The following is a 26,614-nucleotide window of genomic DNA, read 5'->3' on the forward strand; positions in this document are numbered from 1 at the left end:
TTTTCTGCAAATTTTCATTCAAGTTCCTACCTGTTCAAACACCAGCCGTTTTAAACTGAGGTTATGCAGGATATATAATATATTAATAAAATGCATCTTTTCCTACAAGCAATTGTATCAATTGAACTATTCCTATCAGCAGTATTCGGCGGTGCTGTTAAATTATTCTGTACTGGCATTTTTTCAAGGGCAAGGTGATTTGAACTCAAGTAGGATATTCCAATTGAAACCGACATGAGAACAGAATTATTAATTTGAACATATTTCATACTCTAAATAAGATTTCTTTATCTACAGGTTGGCTTATTCAGAAAGCTAAGGGCTCTTCTGAACGAATGTTGTATGTGAATTTCTTGTTGCAATTCAGAAAAACTCAAGTGGTGCAGATACATTTCAAAAACTTGACCCGTCATGCAAAAAGGAAAATTCACACCAATGGTATATTTTGCAATAAAAACCGTATTTGGTCTTCACAGAAGAAAGGAAAATTACCAACAACATCACACCTTCTGAAGGGAAAACATGTCCGTATTTATTCGACTGAATTATATTTTCGACACTAGAATTGAAAAAGAAAAGAACAGAGAATGGCTTCAAATCTTATCGCCATTGATACAGAAGGTGGAACTGGGAATGGAAAAGTTACTGTTGCTCTGGTTTCTTGCTCCGAAGCCATACTTTACCACAAGAGAGGTAAACTTATATTATCACGATAAGTTATCGTCGATAACCCTGAAAATATAGATATCGTTGAATACTCACCAGACTTTAATGCAATGAAAGCTGCTATTCTCCGACATACAAGCGGAAAAACACTTGTTGGACACAATGTGAATGCCGACATTTCTCGAATCGGCCTTAAACCTTCGGACTTCACAGACACTTTTGATACTCAGGGCAGTGGTGCAATCACACACACATCGAATCGAACACATGATGTTGTGGAAGATGCACGACAGAGCATGAAGATCGCGCTCAAACACTTCGGCTATCAGGTAGGACTCACATTCTTCTCTCGCCTCACATATTTTAGAAGCAGTAAAATCTGAATAGAAACCCACGAAAATTTATCATCTTTCATTTTGAAAAATTTAACGGATGGCAAATCATGAAGCGTTATTTGCTGTTCAGCTCAATTTTCCTGACTGACAATAAACTACCATCACATCACTTATGAGCGATTTGAAACAGTATAACAGCTTTGGCGAGAATAAGCAGGGTCAATAACTTCGAGCAAACAACTCAAGTTTTCTCTTTTTGGCAAAAACGTTGTAAAAAAGTTTGAATAGAGGGATAGATCCTAGATGAAATCCGGTTGAAGAATAAAAAACCCACTTGATGCCTCTTCTATTCAACAACTTGCTTCAATTTGACACTTTTAACTTTTATATTCTTCGCGATCAAAAACAATCTCTTTCATTCGAACTAACTAAAGCTGCCTTACTGAAATTGAATAATGAATTACGACCAGCACGCAGAGAATATGGAATATGTCAGAAATATTAGACCGGAGCCAGCGAGTCAGAATCAAAATGATGAAAATACGGTAATTTTCTGCAAATAACTGTTTATTTCATTTTTAAAAAGGATGATGATGGAGATATTTTGAAACAAGTCCTTTTACTTTCCACGCATTTGTCTAACAGATTCGGCGAGTTTTCAAAACAACCAATTTTAAAACGCCCTCTCTCAGCAATTTTGAAAACTAAGCTAAGACAACAACCTCAGTGATATATTCGGAATCGGGCTACTTCTTCTTTTCGTCGGGATTTTCTTTCTACTGATGTGCTGTTGCTGCATTCTTGGCTTGCAAAACATCTCGTTGTTCCAGCAACTGCCATGTTTTCAATCACTTGCGACGCGGCACCATCAAAATCCTGCTCAGAATAACAACTTAAATATAAACGGCCATTTGGGGTGTCCGAATTTCAGAAGAGATCATAGACATTCAGGTTCGTTGAAAATTGCTCTTCGATTCTAAATTCTAGCTTTAGAAGGAGAGTATAGAATAAACATTGAAGATGACATGAACGAAAGCATAATTCTACCGCCTGCCGGGAGCACCAGCAGAGCCAGAGGACATCATCCTTCAGCGCCAAGAAAATGGATTCAGAAAAACTTCTTTGGAAATAATCAAAAGATTTTGTAGTCCATCAAAGAGAAAGTTCTTTGCTCAAGCCGAGCAAGTAATTTCCAGCTACAAAAAACTGCGCGAAGAGCTTCGATCAACTGATAATAAGAACAATCATGTTTCTTGACAAATAAAATTTTTCTCCAAAAGTAGCAGCGAGTCGATCTTGGCGACTTTTTCTCCAGCATTAAACCTGCCAATCTAGACAGATTTCGAAAGAGACCGGCTTGAACCGGTCGGTAGCGAACGTGTCTATTTCTAAAATTGAAGGGGCGTTGTCCGAGCTATGACTACTCTAAAATCTCTTATTTCTACGATTCTAGCGCGCTTTGACCGGTGAACAAGGGGTTCTAACGTATGACGAGTTGTTTGCAAAACATAGTTTCATCATAATTTCATCGAAAATGCCGTAAATACGGATCTCACGAGGTCATTTGTGACGTAAAAGGCTCCATGCCCCGCGGTGTTTTGGTGGTGGTATAAAACGAGGCGCAGGACTGGTGTTCTTCAAAATCTTCGAAAAAGAGATTCTTTTTTTGCCAGCAGCAGATAATGTTGTCCTCCACGACCAGCCGAGCCCTCTCCGTCACTGTCCGACGACCCTTGACAGTTTCCACCGCTTCCTCGCTCAAGAACTCGTCGAAGCAGCAAATGATCCAGAAACTCGGGCAACGAGACCACTTCGGCAACGCCAAGCGATTCGAGGCACAGCTCACTTCCTCTGCCGGTAACAAAAAGTCCTTTCCCTTTTTCCGAAACAAAGTCGTTGCTTAATTACAAGCACGGCAAAACGAACCTACTAGGTATAGCAATTTGTCCTGATTTAATGTTCTGTTTGAATGAAAATGTGTTATTTTTTGAATTCTGATTCTTATGTGTTCTGATTGTTATGACTCTCTGCTCTGATTTGTTTTGATGTTCTACCCCATTCAACAAGAACCCTACCCTTATCGATGTATGCTCCACGACAAAAAGGAAGAAAACTGCTTCCGGAGCTCTATGACTATGACTCTGATTCTGATTGATACTGTATTACTTCTGATTTTTGATATTTTGTGTTATGTTCTGTTATGTTCTGATATGTTTGTTTGCCTGAAAGTTATGTTTGATTGAATAAATGTTTTTTTTTTCCTTAAAATTTGTTTTAATTTCGTTGTTCCTTTTTTTCAAGCGCAGGATTTTGGCATCGTATATTCTCAAGCAGTTTTTTGGAGATCGATGAGTTGATGTTCCGACTTATAACTGGAAAATTACTGTAATATAAATGATAAATAGACTGATTGAAGGGCGGTGACGGTTCTGCCGTGATAAGTCTTCATCTTGACAGTTATTGAAGATTGTAGTCTAAAAATTTACCTTGGAAACTAACCTTGGAAAAGTCACATCAGGCAGCGCTTATACTTATCTCATATCATCGGCGATACTGTCGATATTACTGAATCTGTCGAACGGCGCTACTCAGCCTTATTAATATGCAGAACATATCTTAATCACTTTTTGATATAAAAACCAGAGCGGTCCTGCCCAAAAGATCACCGAAACAAAAAAAAAACTATGAAATTCTTGATTTTTTTCAGCGCATTTTTTCTCCATGGATCCGAGGCCAACCGGCTACGACCAAGTCAGATTCAAACAAAAAGTAAACTTCGAATCAAATAATTTTCAGGCGCGTTTTCGCCGTTTGGCATGATGAAACAGGACGCAGACTACTTCAAAAAAGCGAAAAGAGCTTACAAATCTCCATATGATTCCTGGCAACAGTATTTTCTCTGAATGATAAAATAAATTTTCTATTTACAAGTTCAAAAAGAGTATTCAATATTTATTTATTTACAGTTTTTCTACTACCGGTTTTGTACAGAAATAAATCAATTCGCGCTCAGCTTTTTTATAAACCTCCCGACGTCCAAATGACCGTGGATCTTTTTAATCGAATTCGCCGTCTTGTTCAGCTCTTCTTCCGCGCTCGTCTTTTTGCCGTAGTAAGAGGAGAACTCGCGGTTGAACTCGAGGAGGATCATCGCGCGCGTTGGAACTTTTTCATTTTCCTTTGTTACAGTGTCTTTTACAGGCATTTGCCAGCCTTTGAACATGCTCTTTGCCTTGAAAGGGCTCCAGCTCATTGACATCTTCTTCTTGTTGTCCTTGCAAATCCAAGCTCGTCGAGAAACAGCTTCAGCGCATGAACAAAAGCTTAGACGATTACTGTAACTGTGTTCAAAAACTACTCATTTATCTATAAAGCAGCCCAAAAAATCAGTCTTGAACCTTTCCTTTTATAGCTCGAAATTCCAGCCAACCCAAGTGGCTGATGCTTGCCGTCGTGCTTGTCCAAATGGCCGGCTTCTTTCAGACAAATGGTGTGACAAACTGGACAGGTGGACGCGCATCTGGCCATAGAAGCCTCGGTGTCTCGCTTGAGGAGACATTTGCGCACCTCTGCTGATAGGTCGGAAGGGTTTGGCGCTTCGACAGTACTTATAAGGCGACGGCATTCTTTTTTGATGAGCTTTAATTCGTCTTCAAATGAAATGTTCGTTTCGGCGACTTTTTAGAGTTAGATTCGAGTTAATTATTTATGCCAAATCTAATTGATAATTGAATAATCAAAAAATCTACACTCATAAACTCTTGCCTTCTAATTTATCAGAAAACCAGCTTGAAAGTAAATTCTTGCAAATCGGCCTCAGTCGAGCATCATCTGGATTCGCCACTGCGCTGGAAAGAAATTTCAGTTTCTCAAGAATTGAGTCCCTTTTCTCGCTCTCCTCGATAATTGAATCAAAATGCTTCTCAAGTTTGACTTCCAGGGAATTCTTCGTTTCGTTAATAGAAAAGTGAGCTTCTACTAGCCGCTCGAAAATTCGCCAGTAATGCGCGGCAGGGAAGGAAACATTTTTCAACAAGATCTTCGACACTTCCCCACGAAGATCTTTCACCGAGGAGGCGATCTTTTGGACAAATTCTTTGTCTTTCGAGAGACAGAGAGTTTTAGCGATTTCAGTGGCTAACAGTAGTTTTGTTTCATCATTGAAAGTGATGTTCGCCAGCTGCGAGGTCTTCATCAAGTCGATTTCCATCGTCTTCCACATTTTTTCAGCTTCCAAATCGTTGGAACTCGCTGTTTTAATACTCACCTCTTCAGCGGCAAACTCTTGGAAGCCCTTAACAACCGCCGTTTTAATTTCATTCTTGAGCTGCTCCATCAGCATTTGAAACTCCGTCAGATCTTTACAGCTTGCTTCAAAATTCAGCCACATTTTCTCCTTGCTTTCTGCCGATCCAAATCGCTCGACGATATTATTTTCTTGTTCCCACTTTGAGTGAACTCTTTCGAGACTCTCGGTTGTGTACTTTTTCGCGAAAATATAAAACAAAAGTGCTTCGCGATGCTTTTTGGTGACTTTGTTTACTTGCTGGTGGACTTTGTAGAGGATTTTGTCCACGACGCTTGTTGAAAATTTTTCACAGTTTTGGAGAATGTCGTCGATGGAATGCTTGATTCCTTTGGCGTAATAACTCAATGAAGATGATTCGTCAAGACCGGTTACCGACTCTGTCGACCAGATCTGTTCTCCATCTGAAAAACGGTAGAATTTATCTTTTATTTAAAACTTACCTTCATCCGTTTTACATTTTCTGATTGTGGATGTCTTCTCTTTCAGCGGTTTCTTCCATGTCTCCAGAAACGCTTTGTCTTCTTTGCCATCTTTTTCGCCCACGATCATTTTCATCATTTTTCCCGAGATGTCCATCTTTTCCCGCTTTGCTTTGTCGGATTCTAGCTGCACTTCAAAGTCCCGGAATCGTTCGTAAACCCGGGCTTGAACATCGATTTGCGGCGGTTGATCGGCTTTTAGCTCTTCATAGAAAGAATTGTACTCTTTATCGAAGAATTTTTGGTACTCTTCGGGTTTTTCTTTCATCGATGGGTTGTTTTCCCATGCTTTTCGAAGCTTGTTTCGGAACTGCTGCTCGTAGCGGGCAAGGATGGTGTTGAACTTGAGCGTGTTGGATGCAAAGCGTTTGAAAAGATATCCTTTTGTGTCGTTTATTCTTGAAGCTTGACTTGTCCAGTGATTAACAAACGTGGGCTTGTTTCCGCCAAGCGAGGCAAAGTGTTTTTCTTTGAGTAAGTTTTCATGATTCTGGATGAACTCCTCGACAATCACCCCACAATCGTGCCGATGATCCTCCACCAATTCGTCAATCGTCTCATCTATCTTTATTCAGAGTTCAATTACAGTAAAACCAAAAAAACACGCCTGACAAATCTGATTAAAACTCATTCTTTGAAATCTCACATTTAGCATCAAGCTCGGCCGCCTTCGTTGCGGTTAGTTTTTCCAACCGCTCGGTGGCGCTGGACATTTTTCGCTCAAGATCGCGCTTGAGCTTTTTTTCGGCATTCTTGAGCTGGTTGTATGCTCGGAGTTGGACGGCGTTTTTGAAGTTGAAATTGAAGTCCATTGTGGACATGGAGTTGGAAACATCTTTCATGAGACCCCACCATTCCGACAATCTCTGAAAAAAAAAACGTTCAGTCGGGCTCTGATCAGATGTTTACCTTCGGCTCGTATCTGGAATCGACAGTTTGGCTGTGAATATATTTTCGAAGCTCGCGAACTCGTTTTCCAAAACCGGGCTCAGGCTTGTCATCAGGAGGATTGGGAGAACTTTTGAGCTGCCCAATGAACTTAATATTGCCTTCGAGCTCGTTGTCGCCCGTGGAGATATTGATGAAAGAAATGCTCACGTCCCTGAAATAAGTAAGCGACAATTATCGGCAGAGGTCACCACCTGAGCTCGTTCTTCCCCTTTTCTTTCTTAGCTCCAGCCACGCTCATCACAGAATTATACACCGCATCATCCATAGAATCTCCAATAACGCCACAATCATTCAAAATCTCGTTCGCAGATCGCAAGCTTTCAACGAGAGAAAGTCGCTCGTTCAAAGTCGCATTGAAAGAATGTCCATTCGCATTATTGACTTTGTATAAAACTGTCATTTTCGGACGGACTGTAAGACCCGATTCTTCAGCTTTCAATGCGGGTCAATAGTAAGTCTCAAGAAGGAAAAATCGTTATCAATAAAATTTTGACCAGAGCCTATGGAACTCGATTGATAAGCGCGAAGAACGATTGGTAAAATATCCTTCACTGCTGAGTCGTCATCCCCAACCGTCATCATGATTGTAGAATCAGAAGGAATGATGCTCATTGTCGCCATTTTATTGTCTTTATTCTCGCTAAATGCTCTTCCTGCAAACTCAGGAGCTCTGAATTACAATTTAATTCAACTCAAGAGGGCTTAGTAAGTTACTTACCTAATTCCTTTTGTATCGAGCACTAGAATGTAGTCAAATAACGGAGAAAACTTGGATTTGACCAGTTGCATATTGATTCCCCTAGAACACATTCCATCTCCGCAGCTAAACTGCGTCCCGAACATCGTATTCAAAAGAGTTGATTTGCCAGCAGATTGGACCCCAATAACTGACTGTACGAAGACCCGGACGTCTCCAATTTTCTCAATGACAGAATGAAAGACTGCATCGAGCCACTTCTCGTTCAAATGCCCTGTATCTCCGTCTTGTAATTCTAGAGGGAAACCATCCAAAAGATGTTGCGCAGCGATGGAAGGGAGGAATTTGATCTTGGTTCGTCGCGGATTTCCGACATAGACGTGGCTCATCTCCCGCCAGATTTGAGTCAGAGAAACAGATTGTTTTGTGTACTCAAGTTTAGCCTTGAAGAAATCTTTTCGTGCTTCTTCCCCTCCTTTTTGCTGCATATTGTTCGCCGCAGTCAAATAATTCTGATACGATTCGGCGGTGTATTGCCCCACGAGTCGTTCAAAAACATGCGAGAACGTCTTGAATCCGAGAATTCGTAGCTCGTCGTCCTCATTCTGAAGCACGCGTAGAAAAACGTCGATAATTCCACAAATTCGGCTCGTTTTAATCTGCTGCTGGTACGTCTCTCTAGCGCGTTTTAGCTCTTCCGTCTCTTCGGAAAGCGACAGATTCTTTTCGTCCAAAAGGTTGCAGTAGTTTTGGAAGAGTTCCTGGAGCCCTAGTTCATTTCTCAGAACATTTTTCGAAGCCAAACAGGACTTGACCGCGGCATCGAGTGCTTCGACCCCAGATGATGCGTAAAAATGCTCGACATTTTCCGCCCTCAGTTTTTGCAGCGAAACTCGTTCGTCAAACCACTTCCACTTTGATAGATGCTCGTTCAGCTCGTCCGCGATTTCATCAAGCTCTTCTGACTCATTTTGCAAAGGAACAGTGCCGTTCTTACTGTGCATTGTGTAACTATCCCCGTCAGATACAATGACATCCGCAAATTTCTCGACAAAATCCATGAGCTTTTCTGATTTTCCTGAAACATTCAGGACTATCCAAGGATCCGGTTGGGACTTGTTTTCAACATCGATGAATCCGATGCCGATTTCGACAAATGTTTCTTTGAAAACTCTTAATTTTGTGACATTCGATGTCCCTGATGTCACCGTGTGATGAAGAGCGAGTTCGATCAATTTTGGGTTGCGTTCTTTTTTGTCCTTGTCGGAAATAAACGCGACTCTTGGCAAAGAAACATCGTTCGCCAAATTGATCTTGCTTCCATCTCCAACGAATATTTCAAACAAATCGAGGGCTTTTGAAAAGTTGTCAAAACCAGCTCCTTCCAGGGACTTCAAGATAATGGGCACAGATCCACGCTGCTCTAGAATCTTTTGAAAAAGAAAATTATTTCGGGCAAGGCCATTTCCGCGAATGATCGAAACCAGGTTTTTGAAATTCTGACTTCGCATCTTGCCATCTGTGAATTTTTGCCGATGAACGATGTCGTGAATGACTGCTTCGGGCGTGTTCGACCCGAGTGCTTCGTGGTCAACGTCTTGGAACTCGATTCGATGGGTGAATCGTGGGACGAGGGTTGGATCGACCCAGCGAAAGACTGGTCGTGGCAAAATTATGTCCAGCATCGAGTCATTTTGCGACTGCGAGCTCGAACTCCGTTTGGAAGAAGAGTCCACTGTCATGCAAGATTTCATCGATTTCAAATCGTCCAGCGTGTCACAACTCATTCGCCGTTCGTTCAAGCTTTCCTTGATGTTTGCTAGTTCAGCTTTTCTCTCATTCTTTGCCAGGTGCACCATCTTTACCATGTTCCCATTCTTGTCCATTGCTGCTTTCTGGACGAGTTTTACAGTATACGAGTTTCTGCGCTCGTGTTTGGCCAAGTCTTCGGGTGGCAGTTTTTTGACAGAATCGGACCAGCTCTTGTCGTGGATATCAAAGATGTTGGTGACTTTTACACTTTCTAATTTTGCTTGCTTCTTTTTCGACTTCTTCGCCTTTCGTTTTTCTTCTTTTAGTTGTTTCTCGACTTCTTTTTGTTTTTCAACAAACTCTTCGTATTCCTTCTTCAACTTTTCGTCATCTTCCAGTGTCGATGATTCGGGTTTTTCGGCTGTTTCTTCTTTTGGAAGAGACTTCTCCTTGTTTTTGTCTTTTTTCTTCTTCCTTGATTTTTTCTCGGGCGCTTCAGAAATTGACGATTCGGCTTGAGAGATTTCAGATTTTTCCTCAGGTATTTGCTGAATGTTTACTCCTGGAGTTCCTTTTCTTGCCAGCGGCTTTCGCGATTTTGTTGGTACTTTTTGATGGTTAGTCAAGTTCTTTTTTAGCTCTTCTTGGTGCACTTCGGAAACTTCGGAGACAGACACTTCATCGGCTTCAGTTTTGACCTCAATTTGCGGCGCAGAAACTGGCTCTTCTTTTGGCACTTCTTCTTGAAACTCGGGCTCTTCTTCGATGACCTTAGGAATATTGACAGATTCTTCCACTTGATAAGAGACTGGCATGCTCTCTGCATCGTCGGATGTATTTTGATTGCCATCGCTCAGCGGATCTTCCACGATATTGTCCAATTTAGCATCTAATTTATTCGCTTCATTAATTTTTGCTCTATTTGCCAGCTTATTTTTCACCACATCTTTATATTTCTCCTTCCTGGGAAGAAACTCGGAGTCTGAATCTGTCGAAACATTTGAAGTTGTTCTTGGTACTTTTGGAGGAAATCGAACTACGGGAGGTGTTAGGCCACTTTCTACTGATTTTTCGGCGTCTGGAGCACTTTGCTCTTGAATTGATTGGATTTGCTTTGGCTTTGGGCGGACAGAAAGGCTGAATAGTGTTCTATATGAATTTTGCTTATTATGATATTGAAATGATGATGAAATGAATTTGTTAGAACGCTCCTTAAACTCCCAACGCGACGTTTATATTGCCTCGCTGATTTTCCAGACTTGCTTCCTGAAGAATCATCCTTTTTACATTCAATTTGATCTTTCTGCGGTTCTTGGCCTTCTTTCGATAAATCTTCTATGTCAGGTTTTTCTTCTGGCTCTGTGGTCGAGATTGTTTCAGGCTTCACATTTCCTTCTATCTTTTCTGCTGGTTTTTCCAGAGCAGAGTCTGACGGAATTTCTTCAGGTGAGCTTGATGATTGAGACTCACAAGATGATTTGCTCACCGGTACCCAGGATTTTTCACGGCTGGGATGAGAGCTCGAGGTATTTTGGAACGAGTTTCCAGTGAGTCTTTTAACCATTCGGGCGAGCTCAGATTCATGCGATTCTTTCCCTCCATTGTTACCGGTAATCGGAGCGATGGTTTTAATATTCAATGTTTTGGGCTTTGAGATATCCTTCTTGTCAGCCTCTTCTTTCGGTGGTTCTTTTGTGACTTGTTCTTCTTTAGCAGAATTTTCAGAAGGCTTGGAATCTGTTGTTACAGATCCAACCGTGTCTCCATCGAAATCTTCTCCATTTGTATCTTGCGAGCTAAGACTCAAACCTGAGCTTACATCTGAGAAGTCCGATACTTCCTCCGATATTTTCTCCCTCACTAGGTTTTCGCTTTTTTCGTTTTTCGCCTCTACAGACATTTTTAATCAATAAAGATCTCTCTTTTTTGTTGTTTTAAAAAATATTCATTTTTAAAATAGTGTGACTTTGTCCTGAAAGATTTAGTTCTAATCCGATTCTATGCTCGTTGAAAACAGCAGGCTATAAGGTCATCGTTTGATCTTGCTGGGGTTGAAACACCGCGCTGCCAAACCACATGTGGACTAGCGATTCGGAAAGTGCTCACGTTCCGCGTCAAGATACCGTAAGAAAGGGGACAATTAGAATGCCTAACTACTTGGAGACCTATTAATTGAGATTGTTAGACAGCTCCCCACTGGCAGCTCTTTTGGCACGATGAATTTTCTGTTCGTTGGAATTCGGCCGAAGATAGTTAACTTTAAAATGCTAAATGCACTGTAAATCGCTGTATGTTTGAATAGTCAGAGACAAATCTACATCTGTAAACCAATTCGCCTGTCAATTATCGGTAGAAAACACTCTAACCGCTCATCGTTTGGGTAGACAAAGATTTACGACTCGTTTTGAGACCTGCTCTAATGAAGAGGCTCTTCTGTATTCGAAGGGCGAATTTATTGAGGAAGATAAAACGCACGTTATGAATGAAGTACCCTGTAAATATCAAGCCCTGCGTATGTTCAAACACAGAAACGACCCCGAAACCGAATCACATTTTTCGTCCACCACGGAATTTATTTCTATTTCTTACAAAACAGAGACAAAGAAACCGAAGAAATAGGTGAAAAAGAAGGAAAATACGATGGGGAAAGGGTTCAGAAATCATGAAAGGAGGAGTTAAAGAGCTGATTCCTTGAACCATTATGAAGGCTGCCGATATAAAGCTTCAAGAATCGCTGGAATTTCTGGTTTTGGACTGTTTCTTGGCCTTGTTTCTATTGCTACCGCGATCGTCAATATAATTTTTATAAGTGACAGAACTAACCCTACCCCTAAATATAAAGGTTTGTTTCGTCTCATTTCTACAATAAACAATTGCTCATGCAAGAATGGATCCCGTTGGATAATATGCCGGGATATATTAGTGGATTTTTATCTGTTCTTTCTGGGGCTTTTGGTTTATCCTTGCTTTGTACGGTAAGAGCACACACAGCTTTCATGAGATCTACCTCTTGACTCGTAGTCGACCCCTGCCTCTTCCGCGTCCGGGATCGTAGCATCTGCCCTGGCGTTTTCAATTATTGCTATGGCTACTTCTGCAGCCGCGTTTCTTGTCAATATCAACTCGATTCTTCAACTCGACAATCAGGGTGGTAAGAGTCTCTTACTAAGAAAATTTCATTTCTTTAGAATCTAACCTTTTTTTTCTTCAGATACTTATTTGTGGAAGATTAGTGTGGATGAAGAAGTAATGAACCTCTTTCAAGAAGAAACAAGACAAAAAGACATTGGCTTCATTATGTTAGCTGTTTCTGCTTCAGTTAACATCACCAATTTCATTATTCAACGTAGTTATATAAACATTGTTATGAAGTACTAAGTATTTATTTCAGTATCCACGGCATTTGTCATTTGCTGTAGTGTCCCGGGTTTTTGCTGTGCCCCTTCCGCTACAGATGTATCTATGGAAAAGGGTGAGAAGAATTACGCCCTAGACGAGGCTGGTTCTGTTGGAAATGTCGACGACCTAGCGTCATTTGTCTCTTCTGGCTCGATAGGAACATGTCTTCGATTGATTTTAATTAGCAAATTAGCAAGGTGGCAAAATTATCGCTTGAATTTCTCGGTGAAATTATACGAGATTATACAGCGTCAGAGATAATTCTTTAATCCTTGATTAAGTCTTACATAAACTTGAATAATCTTCAAATATGATGAGTATAGTTTTAATTAATCGAAAAAAGAACTTCCTTTCTACAACGGAATGTATGCTAATGGAATGCCTGCTATTCCAGATGGCCAGGCACCAGCCCCAGAGTCTTATCAAGACATTCCAGCGCCAGACTACTCCAACAGCTGATGATGCTTGCCCTTCCCGCTGTTGATTTTCTAGCGCCCGCTCAAATAAACAAAGTGCTCGAGACAAAAATCGATTGCAAGCTAATCATTGACATTTATTTTTGACGAATATCACAAAGCATAAAAAGGGACTGTTATAGCTTGAAAACATCAAAGGAAGTCGTAGCTAGCACCAGGGAATAAATTACATTAGGAGCAGGAAATAAGTTGATATGAATTCTTTCTGTGCCCGAGATAAAATAAAGTGAAAAGAAAAGCAATGAAGCTTGCTTATTTTTTTCGGAAGAAAAATGGAGAAGAGGACGAGCAGTTTTGAACTTTCGAGCAGTGAACTGTCGTAACACAGGAGGCTGTGTCGTATTCAAATAAATGTTAAAAATAGAAAATCATCTGTCGTTGGAAAAATATACAATCGGGTAATAGAAGTTCGATCAAGAATCATCGCTGAACATGATTTTCATTTTCAGCCGGTCATGGACACTTTCTTGTTCTTTGTGTAGTCGACATAGAATGCCAACATTCGCTTGAGACGATCCAATTCTTTCCTGAAAAGGGTCGTTATCTGGTCTTGAAAATGGGCTTTTGACGGCTGCGGTCTTCTGACATCATATTTACTTTCTCCTCAATGAGTTCATAACGCACGCTCAAGGGCGATTTCAAACCGGAAAAGAGAGAATGATGTCAAAAGAGTCGGGAAACGCCAAAGAAAATTTAACTTACATATGAGTATCGAGGCGCATCTTGAGCTTTGGATTTTCCTCTTCAAAGATTGAAATCTTCTTGAGTTTTTCTTCGATCATTTTTCGTTTCTTTACTCGTGATCGTTGCGCCGCTTCGTTGTTGATCTTTCGCTGAGCATTCATCTACGAAAGAAGTTAGGATTTGGTCAAGATAGAGATTACTTACTCTTTCTTCATATTCTAGCTGCGTTTGGATTGAACTCGAAGGAGATTGCTCGAGAGAAAGCACCATATCTGTGCTTCCAGCGACGGGCTGGACCTTCAGCATTCCGGAGATCTGGTCAGCTGTGATCGGCTGCATCTGGCTCGACTGGGCGATTTGGGGCTGCTCGGGAGTCTGTTTCTCCGGCTCTTCTTTTTCCTTGAAAAAGGGTTTGAAGCAGCCATTTTGAGGGACAAAAAACTGGCAAAAATAGAAAGGATACTTACATTGTAGCGGCCCAGAAAATCGTCGATCTTGGAGAACGCAAAATCCTGTTGAATCCTCTTCAATTCATCAATCATCTGATCCTTCGTCTTCGGCTCTTGAGGAGCTGGCTCAGCATGACCAGGCGGTAGAATCATCGATGGCTTGAGAACTCCACCATTCTGAGCGACTCCTTGTTCGGCCTCGACCAATTCGGAGAATTCATCCAAACCGGACTGCTGCATTATATCGTCGAAGGTGACCATTTGTGACTTTTGCCAAATATTCTCTCTGGGAACCTGAAAAGATGAATTTTCACAAATTTGCATTCAGAATTTTTGAATCTCGAAAGAAAAAAATTGTTGGCAACGAACCCAGAAAGCGAACTCGATTGACCCCGGCCTTAGGGGCAGTATACTGGTGCAAAAGTGTGGATTTTATTTGGTGCATCTTAGCTAGCAGCCTTCGGGTTCGTTGGAGGTCAAAGAAGGGTGTGAACAAGTTGAACCAGACAGAAAATTGAGGTCAAATGACCTCTTGATTTATTCAGTACCTGTCTCGTAGAAGGCTCCATGGATTCTTTCTGAGCCTTTATCAGCTTGCTCTGGTCCCATTCAACATATTGTTGATGTTCAGGCGAGAGTTGTTGAGGAAGGTGCTGCTGCATCGGTGGTGATGGCTTCATCATTGGTGCTTGCCCAGGCCTGAAAGAGAACAAGATAGTCTTCAAGAGGGAGAAAGCTCGAAACAAACCTGAACATTCCAGGCTGCTGGGAAGTTACATTTGTCGGAGACCTCGCCTCCGGAGATGAAGAATAGCTGAAAAGGTCGTCAAAGCCCTCTCCGGACAGCTGCTCCAGATCGTTCATCGAAACGAGCTGGGATGGATTCCAAATTGAATCGTGTACCATTGAGGGGCCCTAAAGCAACTCACTTATTTTCAGCTTCAAAAATAGGGGAATTGAAATCTCTTCCGAAAAAACTGAAAATTCAGTCTCAAATGAACTCTTGCTCTACTGGAAGTTTCTCAGTAGAAAGTATTTCCGCTAGTAGGGATCAATGAATTCCGCTTATAAGTGGTTACGTAATCATTAACCAAGACTTGCTTTGAGAGCAAGAATTCATAAAAGATAATTGATATGAGCATTATAAGATGATAAACCGTGTCTAAGGAATTGAGATCAACGTAATCCATGGGAAAAGAATGCAAAAAGGGTCTGATCTCTTGTATGTTTTCTCGAGAATGAGCGAGAGTCCCGTGTGCGCTCAGCTTTTTCTCCTTCAGAGTTCGAGTTTTCTAAGAGTTCACAAGCGAACCCGTTTGCGCCCCTTGTCTCTTATGTAATTAGTCAGCTCAGACGGCCACTGGCTCAGCCAGAAAGGCGTGGACCACGGTTAACCTCCTTCTTTTCTTTAAATCAATTGGCCTTATTCGAGAATGTTCCCAAGAGTGTTGTGAAAGATAAGGTTAATGCTTTTTTAAACTTTAAATATTACACTGTCTTTGTGGGACAAAACAAGATAAGCGTAAACATATTTTGACGATGCTACCGTATCATATAATTAATATCATCGATATGATAGGGTTCCATATCATTCTATGAACACAACAGTGTTAAAAGATGACCAAAAAATCAGAGAGAAACTCGAAATTTACGAATATTTATGAGAGAAAATCTCTCCCAGAAATACTGTCCTTGCGTTTTTTCGATAACTGAAATAGATATTCTAGCGTTGGAAAACATTTCCACGGGAAAAAGAACCGGCCTTATTCTTCGATATTGTAAAAATCAATCAATAAGATCTTTATCAAACAGTTAACGACGAAGAAATTAACGATACTCGATAGTATCGAGTCGATACTCAGGTAATAAAGATACTCGATTTACGTTTTTCTGTTCAATCAAGTGTAAATTAATAGCCTTCTCTTTCTAATAGACTTACAGCTGGGTTCTGTGAGTATTTGACGGTCCCAGGTTTTCTTGGAGCGCCGAAATTCTTTTCTTGCCCATTCATCGGGTTCCAGATTTCGCGATTCTGCGTGCTCATTCCTTCTCCCTCTTCTTTCACCAGGATTTCGGACGTCACCGGAACTTGTCGACTGATTCTTTCAAAGGGCTTTTTACTTGAATTCTTTTCTTGTAATATTCAATGGCGACATGAATTTCCTTGAAAAATGCATTACTGTATCATAAAAGAATATTTGATTTTGAATCTCTCAAATGAATTGAAATTTGCCTTTTACAGGATCCGGCAGCCTGTGTAAAAAACCTGAGTCAGGTTGTGTGGAGGCTTTTTATTTACCCTCTTTCAAATCCTGACTGAGGTTTTCGACACAGGCTCCTGAGCGCTGTAACAGGTAAATTCCAATAAATTTGAGTTTCATTCTTTTGAAATCCAGTAATTATATAAATTGGAAAAGAAAGAATAATAAATGTATAGAAAAAAATCGATAGTTGATGAGTTAGATAAGCCCCATTCCTAATTGGTATGGTAGTAGGGATGTTCTTCTGAAGAGATTCTGTGCTTCTACCGTTGCTCTCGCTAAAACCGTGGCTATAAATTCGTTGCTTGCCGGATTTGGGCTGAAGGGCCTGCTGAGTTCTGGCCCTTTTCATGGCCCAACGCTCTACTTTTATATATTTTTTGTCGAAAGGGCGATACTCGTGGATTTCACGAGCTCCACCATTCTTCCCTGAGCCCAGATTTCGCCGCGCCCATTGGTCAGGAGCCAGCGCGCCTACGCGATTATATAACCCTAACGCAATTTTTCTGCGAGATTCTTACGACCTCCTTTGAGAGGTCGTCTCGGAGAATCAGTTTATCGGACGTCAGAAACTACATATCACTGCAAATGTCTATTCTTATGATTTTATAGAGAATGAACTTTTTTGAGGCCATTTTTGACCAGAAAATCGACGAGAAAAAGGGTTTATAAAAGCTGTTACATAACTAGATATCGTCTGAGCTGATGATCTTTGTTTATCAAGCGAAATTTCGCCGGTCTGAGATACTGTAACTTTCTTTATCAAAAAAGCTACAAAGGAACCCTTGATCAATGTTCACTCGAGCGGAAAAAGTAGGGGACTAGGGGTGATAATTTGATTAAAGTTTTTTGACCTCTAAAATCAATGTCGAAGCTGATTTTCAACGGATACACGACGTTTTCCTCAAACCGACGTTCTCCTCAACCGACGTTTTCGTTAAACCGACGTTCTCCTCAATGATCAGAACGTCGGTTTGATCAAAACGTCGGTTTAATGAGAACGTCGGTTTTCCTAAAAATGCGGGGGCAATGAGAGCGAATGAGAATGGGCTCTTTTTGGATTAAAAATTGTAAGCTATTGTAAGCTATGAAAAATGATAACAGAATTAATTATTTAGAAAAATAAAAAAGTAAAAAAAAAAATAATTATTAATAAAAGTCGATATGTTTATCGGACAAACATTTGTCTACATAATTTATGCGGTAAAATGATCTTCTTACATTTTATCAGTCTTGTATACATTTTAAAAAGATATATTTTAGTTGTATTAGTTCATTTAATGAAATTATTAATTATTCTTACACTTTAACGCTTAACAATTTAAGTTTTGAAACATAATGAAAACGTCGGTTTGACGAAAACGTCGGTTTCCAAGCTGAGTCTAAGCCAAATTCAAGGCCACGCATTTTTAGGGAAAACCGACGTTTTCATTAAACCGACGTTCTGATCAAACCGACGTTCTGAACATTGAGGAGAACGTCGGTTTAACGAAAACGTCGGTTGAGGAAAACGTCGGTTTGAGGAAAACGTCGTGTATCCATTTTCAACCTTTCTCAAGGGGGGATTAAGTTCGATCAACGATTCTCAAACAGCGAAAACTTCATTCCAGGCTACGGGACTATTTGTTCCGAAAACATAGGTTCTACCGTTGAGCTCAATGAACTTATTGAGGCATTCAATTTGAGGGGTCATTTGAACTTTCCGAAGAAAATTTTCTGGAAAAATCATTTTCTGAGAGTCTAAGATGATGCAACGAAAACATGAACCCAACGAATACGGGGTTATTCATCATCTCCAAAGATAGATACAGAAACGTATGGCCTCGTCACGTGTATAATGGAAAAAATACGATACAATCAACACAACCCGTATCAAAAATCATATGTTATTAAAGCGTCATAAAGTTGGAATCAACAAGGATAATATAATGAATCATGAGGATCGTTTTTCGAACGTTTTCGTTTATTTAAAACATCATCAGGAAAAACTAGAAACTGTTACGACAGAAAAAGAGATAGAAAACTAACTTGGTGTGTGAGAAAGCTGGACAGATAGCTAACTGAATCGAAATTTTCAGAGCAGAAAACAAGTGAAAAAGGAAAACAAGCGAAAGATAGTCGAGCGCCAAGGTGGCCCTAAAACAGTGCTCGACTAAAAAGTTTTAAATTGTTTGAAATCAGATTGTTCGTTGAGTGAAGGTTTATGGAGTAAAATAAGAAATTGTTCCGTGTTTTTTCGTTGACTCTCAAAAGTTAGATTGGTCTGGAGTACGTCAAAGAACTGAAGAGCAAAGTCATTTTTTGATAGTTTACGACGGATTTTTGGTGGATTTTCAGAGTGAAAGAACTCTAAAGCATATTTCGATTGGGCACTTTTAGTTTTTTGTGAACTAAGGAAGTTTTTTGTGCTTGGATCACTGATGTAATTGTGATAGTGTTCTTGAAAGGTTTTGCAGGAGATAATATGTTTATAAATAGAGGAAGGAGCAGATTTGTTCTGATTATTTGAGCTCGTATGTTCACACCAGCGTATACCGGCACGTCTCATGGTTTGACCGATGTAACTAGCACGACAAGGACATTCAAATTTATAAATAAGATCGTTTAGCTCGTGTTTATCTACTGATCTTTTCCAAAATTTACCTAAAGCACGCTCCAAACGAATAGTCCTCCAAGAAATAGTGAGACGAAAAGACGGAGTAACTTTGCGAAAGAGTTTTTGAAGACTTAATCCGATTTTGTAGCACCGTTCACTAGTAAAATCAAGACACAAGTTGTATTTTCTAATAATTCCTTCTTCATCCCTATGAAGCGGTTCAAAGTTTTTAGATTTTATCTCATTAATTTTACGCTTGATAATGGGCAAAGGATAGGAGTTTTTTAGGAAGCGTTGTGTCAATTGTTTGAGTGCGAGGTCTAAAGAATACGGACACGATGTACAGTTGAATCTTCTGTAAATTTCTCCTGTCAATAGAGAGATCTTTTGATTGAGAGGAGTGACACTAGTTTTAAAGTTAGTCAAGATGTCGGACTTATTATCTTTTTCGAAAAAGAAAAGTTGGTATTTTCCATCGTGAAGTTTAATACTAGTGTCAAGATAAGAAATGAAATTAGAAATTAGTTTTAGGGCCACCTTGGCGCTCGACTATCTTTCGCTTGTTTTCCTTTTTCACTTGTTTTCTGCTCTGAAAATTTCGATTCAGTTAGCTATCTGTCCAGCTTTCTCACACACCAAGTTAGTTTTCTATCTCTTTTTCTGTCGTAACAGTTTCTAGTTTTTCCTGATGATGTTTTAAATAAACGAAAACGTTCGAAAAACGATCCTCATGATTCATTATTAACGAAGTCAATATCAAAAATAAAGGATAATATAGTTTGAAACTTGTGAATTCAACAGGAACATTTTTGTTTATTTGAGTTTGTGAAAATTTGAGGTAGACAAGCAAAATGTACAAAGAAAGAAACAGACTTGAACGGTTCATTCATTTTTTCAATGATGAGTTGTTAATTGAGTTTGAACGAGGGTGGATCGGCGGCTTTCGCTTCTCTGGTGTTTTCTGAAAGAAATGGGGGTAAGAAAATGATGCGATGGGCTAGCTTACCTTTTCCAAGCTGGGCCAGATCTTCTGAACTTCTCTTTCTGATTCTACGATTGTGACGGATTCCAGGTCGGATTCGTCCATGAATGTTGAAAAAGTTGGCCTGGCGCTTGTCAAAGAACTATGAGTTGATTTCGGAGAGCTCAGAGGGACCTGAAAGAAAGAGGGTTGAAGTGGAAATAAGGGTCGATGATATTTTACCTGCTGGAGCTGTGGATTTTCATTCGTTCCATCAGAGGCCGATTCCCGCCCGGAATCAGAGTGGAAGCTATTTTCAATCGTACACTGTGTGTGCGGATGATTGGAGCTGGTAAGTTCTACCTGCCACTTGACTCGCTCGTAGTTTTCGATTCTGGAATGTCTGGGCGAAGTTGTCGCCGAAGGTTTGTGTTGAAGAGGCCTTCCTGGCTTTTTATGCGTTTGGGTTTCGTGGAAGAGATGGGGGTTTTCGATGCTCTGATTGCAGCGGGTGTAATCGGGGTTGTGGGGTGGTGGAGGTGGGAAGGAGTTTCTTGAGCTCTTGGATCGTCGACGAATCACGATGTAGAAAGTAACCATGAAGACAACAAAGACAAGTGCAGTAAAAACTGCAACGAGGAAAAATGCCAGCTGACTTGTACTCGTCTTGAGGGACAAACTCTGGCTCTTGAATTCTGGCAACAAGGCCTGAACATCACTTGCTGTCATTGTCACTTCCTCTTCTGTCACGTAAATATTCACCTAAAATGCAGATAAGTACATATTGAGAAAATTTTATCTTGAGGCCGAAGAATGCGCCAAACGCGTAAAATTACGGGCTAGCTGACACCAAGAGCGAGATAGCGCCGGATTCAATTACGGTAAAAATTAGTTGCTGAGTCGAAACTTACACGAGAAGAAATCTGAAGAGGAGGCGAGCCGCCATCAGAGATGCTGATTAGAATTGGGTTTGCACCAAGATCGGATCTTTTCAGTTTCGATGCAAGAAAAACTTCGCCAGCGGAGTTGATTCTGAACAGCTCTCGCGGTTTGATTTGATTGATGATGACTTCTCCGTTTGCTCCTTGATCTCGATCGCGAACTTGAATCGTAGCCACTTTTTCTGCCACGCGGGTGTCAAGAGTAACTTGGATTACGTCGAGGTCTGGATTGGGCCAGATCAGGGCCGGAGCGTTGTCGTTTATGTCTTCAACTAGAATTGAAACTGAAGCAGTGGCGCTTCGCCCGTCCTTGTCCTCGGCGATTATCTCGATGTTATATTTGGTCTTGTCGATATCCGCGTCGATGGATCGCTGAAGAGAAATTTTCCCAGTCTCGGGGTGAATTCGAAAAGGAACGGAGTTGCTTCCAAGCCTGTAGCGGACTTGGGCATTGGTATCTGCGTCGATTGCAGATACAGAACCAATGACTGTCCCTCCCTCGGTGGTTTCCGGAAATGAGAAGTCGTATTCGAGGCGCTCGAAGACTGGATCGTTGTCGTTCTCGTCCAAGACGTTGATAATCACGCTCGTTTCTCCTCTAAGACTTGGGCTTCCTTTGTCGACAGCGATGATTTGGACAACGTGGCGGGATAGAAACTCTGCATCCAGCGATTTCAGAGCTACCAGATTGCCAGTTTCTCTTTCGAGAGAGAAATAAGGAGAGTCTTCTTCACCGAGAAAGTACTCAATCTCGGCATTTACACCCTCATCGACATCCGTCGCGCGGAGAGAAACAATCGACTTGCCAACATCGTTATTTTCGAGAATATTTACATGATACATATCGCGCTGGAAGAATGGCGCATTGTCGTTTACATCTTCTACTTTTATTGACTTCGTGTTCGTCGTTGTCAGCGGAGGGCTTCCATTGTCCATCGCTCGCAAAGTAAGCTTGTAAAGATGCACTCGTTCGCGGTCGAGTTCTTTCGCTGTTTTCAGAATGTAGCGATTCGAGCCTTCGATGCTCTCAAGCTCGAAATCTCCATCTTCTCCGTCTTCGAGAGCAACAGTGAGTTGCTGGTCTTTGTCCGAATCAGTGACTCGAACAAACGCGACAAAAGTCCCAACAGGTGCGTCTTCTGAAATCCTTCCTTCAGCGTCTGATCTTCGTCCAAAAGAAAGTTCGATTTGAGGAGCGTTATCATTAACATTAACAATGTTGATGGTAACTGTAGAAAGAGCGCTTTCAGATCCATCGAATGCCTGAACATAGAGCACGTGTTTCTTCTGCATTTCATAATTCAGCTCAGAATTGACAGCAATGTCGCCAGTTTTCGAGTTGATCTCAAATATCTTTCGAGAGAGCGCGTCTGTCAATCCATCGTCGAAGGAATAAGTGATGATGCCGTAGCGCCCGCGGTCGCCATCGCTAGCGTTTAGCTTGTGAATAACAGTTCCAACGGGAATTGATTCGGTTAGGTTCATGCTGACTTCTTCGCTTCCAAATGTTGGTGAGTGATCGTTAACGTCATCGACAACAACGTTGACTTTCATCGAGCTCGATAGTCCACCGAAGTCGAAAGCAACAAGCTCCAGCTCATGATTCTCTCGTTTTTCAAAGTCAAGGGGTTGCTCAAGAACGAGTTGCGGGATGATCTTGCCATTCGGGTGCTGAAGAGGAAGGATCGAAAAGAATCGAGCAGGGTCGGAAATTTCATATCGTTCTATGCCGAATTCTTTGCTATCTGCATCTGTAGCTGAGGGAAGTCGAACTTTTGTTCCTACGCCCGTGTTTTCAGGAAGATGAATTTCTATGGAGTCTTTTTCGAAAACCGGGCTGTTGTCATTGATGTCCAAAATGTCCAAATCAATGTAAAATAATTTAAAGTCGTTGTCGTTTCGGTAGAGGATCTCCGCGCTGATCGAGCACCTGGGCTCGTCTTTGCTGCATAATTCGCTGTTCTCGCGGTCAATGTCCGTAATCACTCGCAGATCGCCTTCGGGAGTGACGTTGACGATATTTGCTCCTTTGACGACTTGAAAAATCGCGGTAGAAGAGGTGAGGGAGATCTCGGCCAAGTCCTGGACGATGTTGCCGATGTAGCTGCCAAGGCGAGTGCCATCCGTGATCGAGTAGCTCAGGTGACTCCCGGCCAGCGCTGTCGCCAGCAGATGAAGAATGCGCCGCATTTTTCTAAACACAACCATTAGTGCCAAAAAACCCACCGATCCATCAAAAGTAATACGATGTTATTATGCATTGTTTTCTGCATGAATTTTTAAAGCTGAGAAAAAAGTGTTAATTGATGGGGAAAACTGGTATTTGCTTTTTTTTTCAGTTGCAAGATTAGAATGTTGATCCAGTAAGATGAGTAAGAGTGCCATGTCGTGCCAGGAAAGGGGATTAATAATTCGGATCGCACACTTTCGATTGTTGTTCCTTGCAAATAACAGCGTGAATTACTTATTGAAAGTTGAAAATTGGCGATCTCAAACGTAGAATTTTAAAAAGGAATCCCGTGGGAAACGAATTTCATGCATTGAAGTTCAATGATTGAACAACGAAATCAAAATATACAAAAGAAAAAGTTTAACATAATCGGGAACTCTTCTACAAAAAAATGGTACCAATGGGAAGTTCATTAAATTTGAGCCTCATAAAGTACAGTTAACATTAGATCAGACCGCGTCTTAAGGCTACGGGGGTCGACGAGGCTCTAACCATGGCCTTATTCCGGGAAACTCAAAAGAGTTGGAGGCTTGGATCTTTCATTTAGAGTTAATTTGAACCTAGATCTTGATTTGTATAGAAAAAAATCTTAAGTTTATAGACATTTTCTTGCCAAAAAATCGCTTCAAAGTTGGCATCTCGACCTATAATAGGGTAAAATTGGCTTCAATTCTGAAGAATTGAACCTATAAAAATATGCTTAGTATATTTTTAAATAAAATTTCAAACCTTTTTGAGGCTTTGTATAGAAAGAAATCGTGGATTGAATCAATAAAAATATCGAATATAATTTTTTGAAAAGTGAATCTCAGTAAAAAGTGCATTTTTTGAAATAACCATAAACGATTTCTGCTGTAAAATCCAATATATCTGACTACATAAAAAACCAAGACTACCATCAAATTTCTCGTGCTCTGCGCTTTCGAAAGAGCCCCAAATGACGAAAATCCAAGCCAAAAAAATTTTTACGGTCAAAGTTCTAGCGCTCGTATCTCGGAAACTACAAATGATAACGACTCACTTTCAACTGTAAGTCTACTTTATTTTTTGAGGTGAATTCACATGGCATAATGAATATCGTCATACTTTCAAGTTAAGACCACATATAACGTCGACCCCCGTACCCTTAAGGCCCTTAAGTTAAGGGTATCAGGGGCATAAAAAGACCTTCAGGTCCCCGGTAGACACAGTTGACCACAAGTGGTTAAAATAATTTTTACCTTGTTTTACGATGTTTCGTTATTTCTCTGGAACTGATTCATAAATGAATATTCCTGTATTCGTGTGTATAGGAGCACAATTGTTGTCGACTGGAATTGTTTAAACTGGCAATGCGCACAATGGTCCCTCTTTACATATTCTTCCAAAAACAATTCTTCGTAAGAATTACTCTCTGTCTTCCTTTTCGAATCCAATCTCTGGGTTTGTAGTTCTGGAGAGTCTGGTGACTGGGGCCTAGGACATGTTTTTAGTTATGTTGGTGGAGGAACCCTTTGCGCCGCAAATTTTTGTGGCTTTCGGAAAACGCGGTGCAAGCGAGCCTGGCGCGCGGCGGCGGAGCTAGAGCGCGGTGGCCCGCCGATCCCCAGCGCTGATAGAGACGCAGCTCCGCGCACCGCACAGATGCAGATCAAAAAACGGACGATCATCATTGATACTAGGAAACTGAATGGTGGAAGGACTGCTACCGTTATGGTTCATCTTCAATTTCATTGTTGAAAAATAATCATTTTCGTTGTTTTTTATGTTTAATTTTTTATGCAAAGTGTGGGGCTATTTATTTATCTTATCGGCGTCGAGTTTATGCTAATTGAGCCCACCATCTAAGGGGCCTTGTTTACCCTGCAAGATGCTAAACGAGTTAGGAAGATTTATTTAGACAGCTGGGAGGAACTTTAGACAGCGCTAAGGAAGTTATTTCTCGTGACCTTTCTCGGCGAAAATAACGCGACTGGGACGCAAATTTATGCAGAAAATTTTGAAAAATCGAAGAAGAGGGATTCATATTTTTGTAATATATACAAATCATGGCGAATTAATGAGTATGCTGGATCGGATTTTGACAGACGCGCTAATGGTGTTGCCAAAGGAATATAAATTCAATGGGATTAGGAGCCGCGAATCTGAATGACGGGAATCTCGACCTGTCAGAATAATTTACAGATACTCGTACAGAAGGAACGGCGATCCAAAACAGCGATCTACCTCTCGTGTTTCTCAGTATTAGAATAAATACTGCGGTGTATTGAAAGATTCCTGGTCGATTTCAAAACCAAAAAGAAAAACTCAAAACCGGTGCTTCCCGCGGGCCTAATCATAAAAAAATACATTCCCAGAATTTCAGTTGGCGCTTGAAAATATAATGTTAGTTCTGGCAGCGAGGCAGGATGACCACAGCAATCAAAATGTGCATTTCGAGGTGCGCGCTCTTTTCTCAAAAATCGCGACGAAATTTTAGGGACTTGAATTCCGCCACCGAAAAATGTCGGGAGCCAATTGAAGCGCGACCGGAGTCAAAGAAGGACATAATTTCGCGGTTCTAGCTTTACATGCACCAACTTGGTCTCAAAGATCATTACAAGGAGCCGAAATGAAATATTTTATTCATGTCTTCGAAAACCAAAATCGAAAATCGAGGAATAATAATTTTTATTTCAAGAAAAATCCTTTCGGTTATTTTCGCTCTGGGGTCCCTTAATTCGTAACTAGGCCTCTCATTGTCCCGTACAGGAGAAGTAATCAGCCTGGTACAAGATTTATCTTGTTCGGGACAAGGCTCGCATTTTACTTACTTGGGCGAAATTGACCCCTGAACATGATTCGCGCCCTTTTCGCGCTAATCGTCTAAGAGGCTTTCTAGCTGCTCTAGAAACAATTTGCGCCGCTTTTTCCCTTTTCATAATTACGGGGGCAACTAAAGAGCCGGGCCTAATTACTATGCAGGTGCACTTCAAATTTTCCAAATCGCTTTTCAAGTGCTCTGAATATCAACGAGCCCAAGAAAGTTATTGTTCAAAAACAGATTTGCAAATTTTCATTAATTTTTCTGATCTGAGCTGACCTGAGTAAAAATTTCTCTGAGCTGAGCTGGCCTATTTCGGAGGTTACTGAGCTGAGCTGAGCTGAGCTGGCCTTTTTTAGAGGTCATTGAGTTGAGCTGAGCTGAGCGGACCCTAATTAGAGCTGAGCTGATTGACCTGAGCTGAGCTGTTTTTTACCGTTTTTGGTAGTAAAATTGTATTCAAATCATTGAGATGAGCTGAGCTGAGCTGAGTGAAAATTGTCTGAGCTGAGCAGATCAGATCATTTTCCAAAATCACTGAGCTGAGCGACTGCTCAACTCACTCAGCCAGCTCAGCTCAGCAAATTTGCAACTCTGTTCAAAAAACTTTTCGAATTCAAAAATCGCCATGTTAATATTTTATCAG

At 40.9% G+C, this 26,614-nt stretch overlaps 6 protein-coding genes across 7 annotated transcripts; 2 read left to right on the top strand and 4 right to left on the bottom strand.

Annotated features, from left to right (window-relative positions):
- The first annotated feature begins 559 nt into the window (after positions 1–559).
- Positions 560–1,154, top strand: LOC145699781 (uncharacterized). Its single transcript, XM_081777045.1, has 3 exons — positions 560–693; positions 745–995; positions 1,034–1,154. The coding sequence occupies exons 1-3, from the start codon at positions 588–590 to the stop codon at positions 1,040–1,042; spliced, it is 366 nt and encodes a 121-aa protein (XP_081633171.1). The 5' UTR covers positions 560–587; the 3' UTR covers positions 1,043–1,154.
- Positions 1,155–3,189: 2,035 nt separating this feature from the next.
- LOC145700615 (uncharacterized) lies at positions 3,190–6,352 on the bottom strand. Its single transcript, XM_081777910.1, has 5 exons — positions 5,751–6,352; positions 4,767–5,711; positions 4,432–4,678; positions 4,028–4,324; positions 3,190–3,223 (listed from the first exon to the last, which is right to left on the bottom strand). The coding sequence occupies exons 1-5, from the start codon at positions 6,055–6,057 to the stop codon at positions 3,190–3,192; spliced, it is 1,830 nt and encodes a 609-aa protein (XP_081634036.1). The 5' UTR covers positions 6,058–6,352.
- A 57-nt stretch (positions 6,353–6,409) lies between these two features.
- LOC145700616 (uncharacterized) lies at positions 6,410–11,089 on the bottom strand. Its single transcript, XM_081777911.1, has 6 exons — positions 10,431–11,089; positions 7,459–10,326; positions 7,235–7,410; positions 6,932–7,172; positions 6,699–6,891; positions 6,410–6,655 (listed from the first exon to the last, which is right to left on the bottom strand). The coding sequence occupies exons 1-6, from the start codon at positions 11,087–11,089 to the stop codon at positions 6,410–6,412; spliced, it is 4,383 nt and encodes a 1,460-aa protein (XP_081634037.1).
- Positions 11,090–11,901: 812 nt separating this feature from the next.
- Positions 11,902–13,047, top strand: LOC145700618 (uncharacterized). Its single transcript, XM_081777913.1, has 6 exons — positions 11,902–12,031; positions 12,076–12,164; positions 12,211–12,340; positions 12,401–12,535; positions 12,581–12,772; positions 12,932–13,047. Exons 2-6 carry the CDS (start codon positions 12,096–12,098, stop codon positions 13,045–13,047), a joined length of 642 nt encoding a protein of 213 aa, XP_081634039.1. The 5' UTR covers positions 11,902–12,031; positions 12,076–12,095.
- Positions 13,048–13,116: 69 nt separating this feature from the next.
- LOC145699902 (uncharacterized) lies at positions 13,117–16,295 on the bottom strand. Of its 2 annotated transcripts, none has more exons than XM_081777161.1 (7): positions 16,137–16,295; positions 14,946–15,112; positions 14,746–14,896; positions 14,216–14,491; positions 13,953–14,147; positions 13,767–13,909; positions 13,117–13,591 (listed from the first exon to the last, which is right to left on the bottom strand). In XM_081777161.1, exons 1-7 carry the CDS (start codon positions 16,239–16,241, stop codon positions 13,510–13,512), a joined length of 1,119 nt encoding a protein of 372 aa, XP_081633287.1. In that variant the 5' UTR covers positions 16,242–16,295; the 3' UTR covers positions 13,117–13,509. The 2 variants fall into 2 exon arrangements, with proteins under 2 accessions (XP_081633287.1, XP_081633288.1); XM_081777162.1 differs by lacking the exon at positions 16,137–16,295 and adding an exon at positions 15,355–15,472.
- Positions 16,296–19,853: 3,558 nt separating this feature from the next.
- Positions 19,854–24,686, bottom strand: LOC145699900 (protocadherin beta-18-like). Its single transcript, XM_081777160.1, has 5 exons — positions 24,407–24,686; positions 20,927–23,150; positions 20,259–20,777; positions 20,061–20,210; positions 19,854–20,015 (listed from the first exon to the last, which is right to left on the bottom strand). Exons 2-5 carry the CDS (start codon positions 23,144–23,146, stop codon positions 19,941–19,943), a joined length of 2,964 nt encoding a protein of 987 aa, XP_081633286.1. The 5' UTR covers positions 23,147–23,150; positions 24,407–24,686; the 3' UTR covers positions 19,854–19,940.
- Positions 24,687–26,614: the final 1,928 nt, after the last annotated feature.

The sequence above is a fragment of the Oikopleura dioica genome, chromosome 2, assembly GCF_907165135.1.
Source record: "Oikopleura dioica chromosome 2, OKI2018_I68_1.0, whole genome shotgun sequence".
Lineage (NCBI taxonomy): Eukaryota > Metazoa > Chordata > Appendicularia > Copelata > Oikopleuridae > Oikopleura > Oikopleura dioica.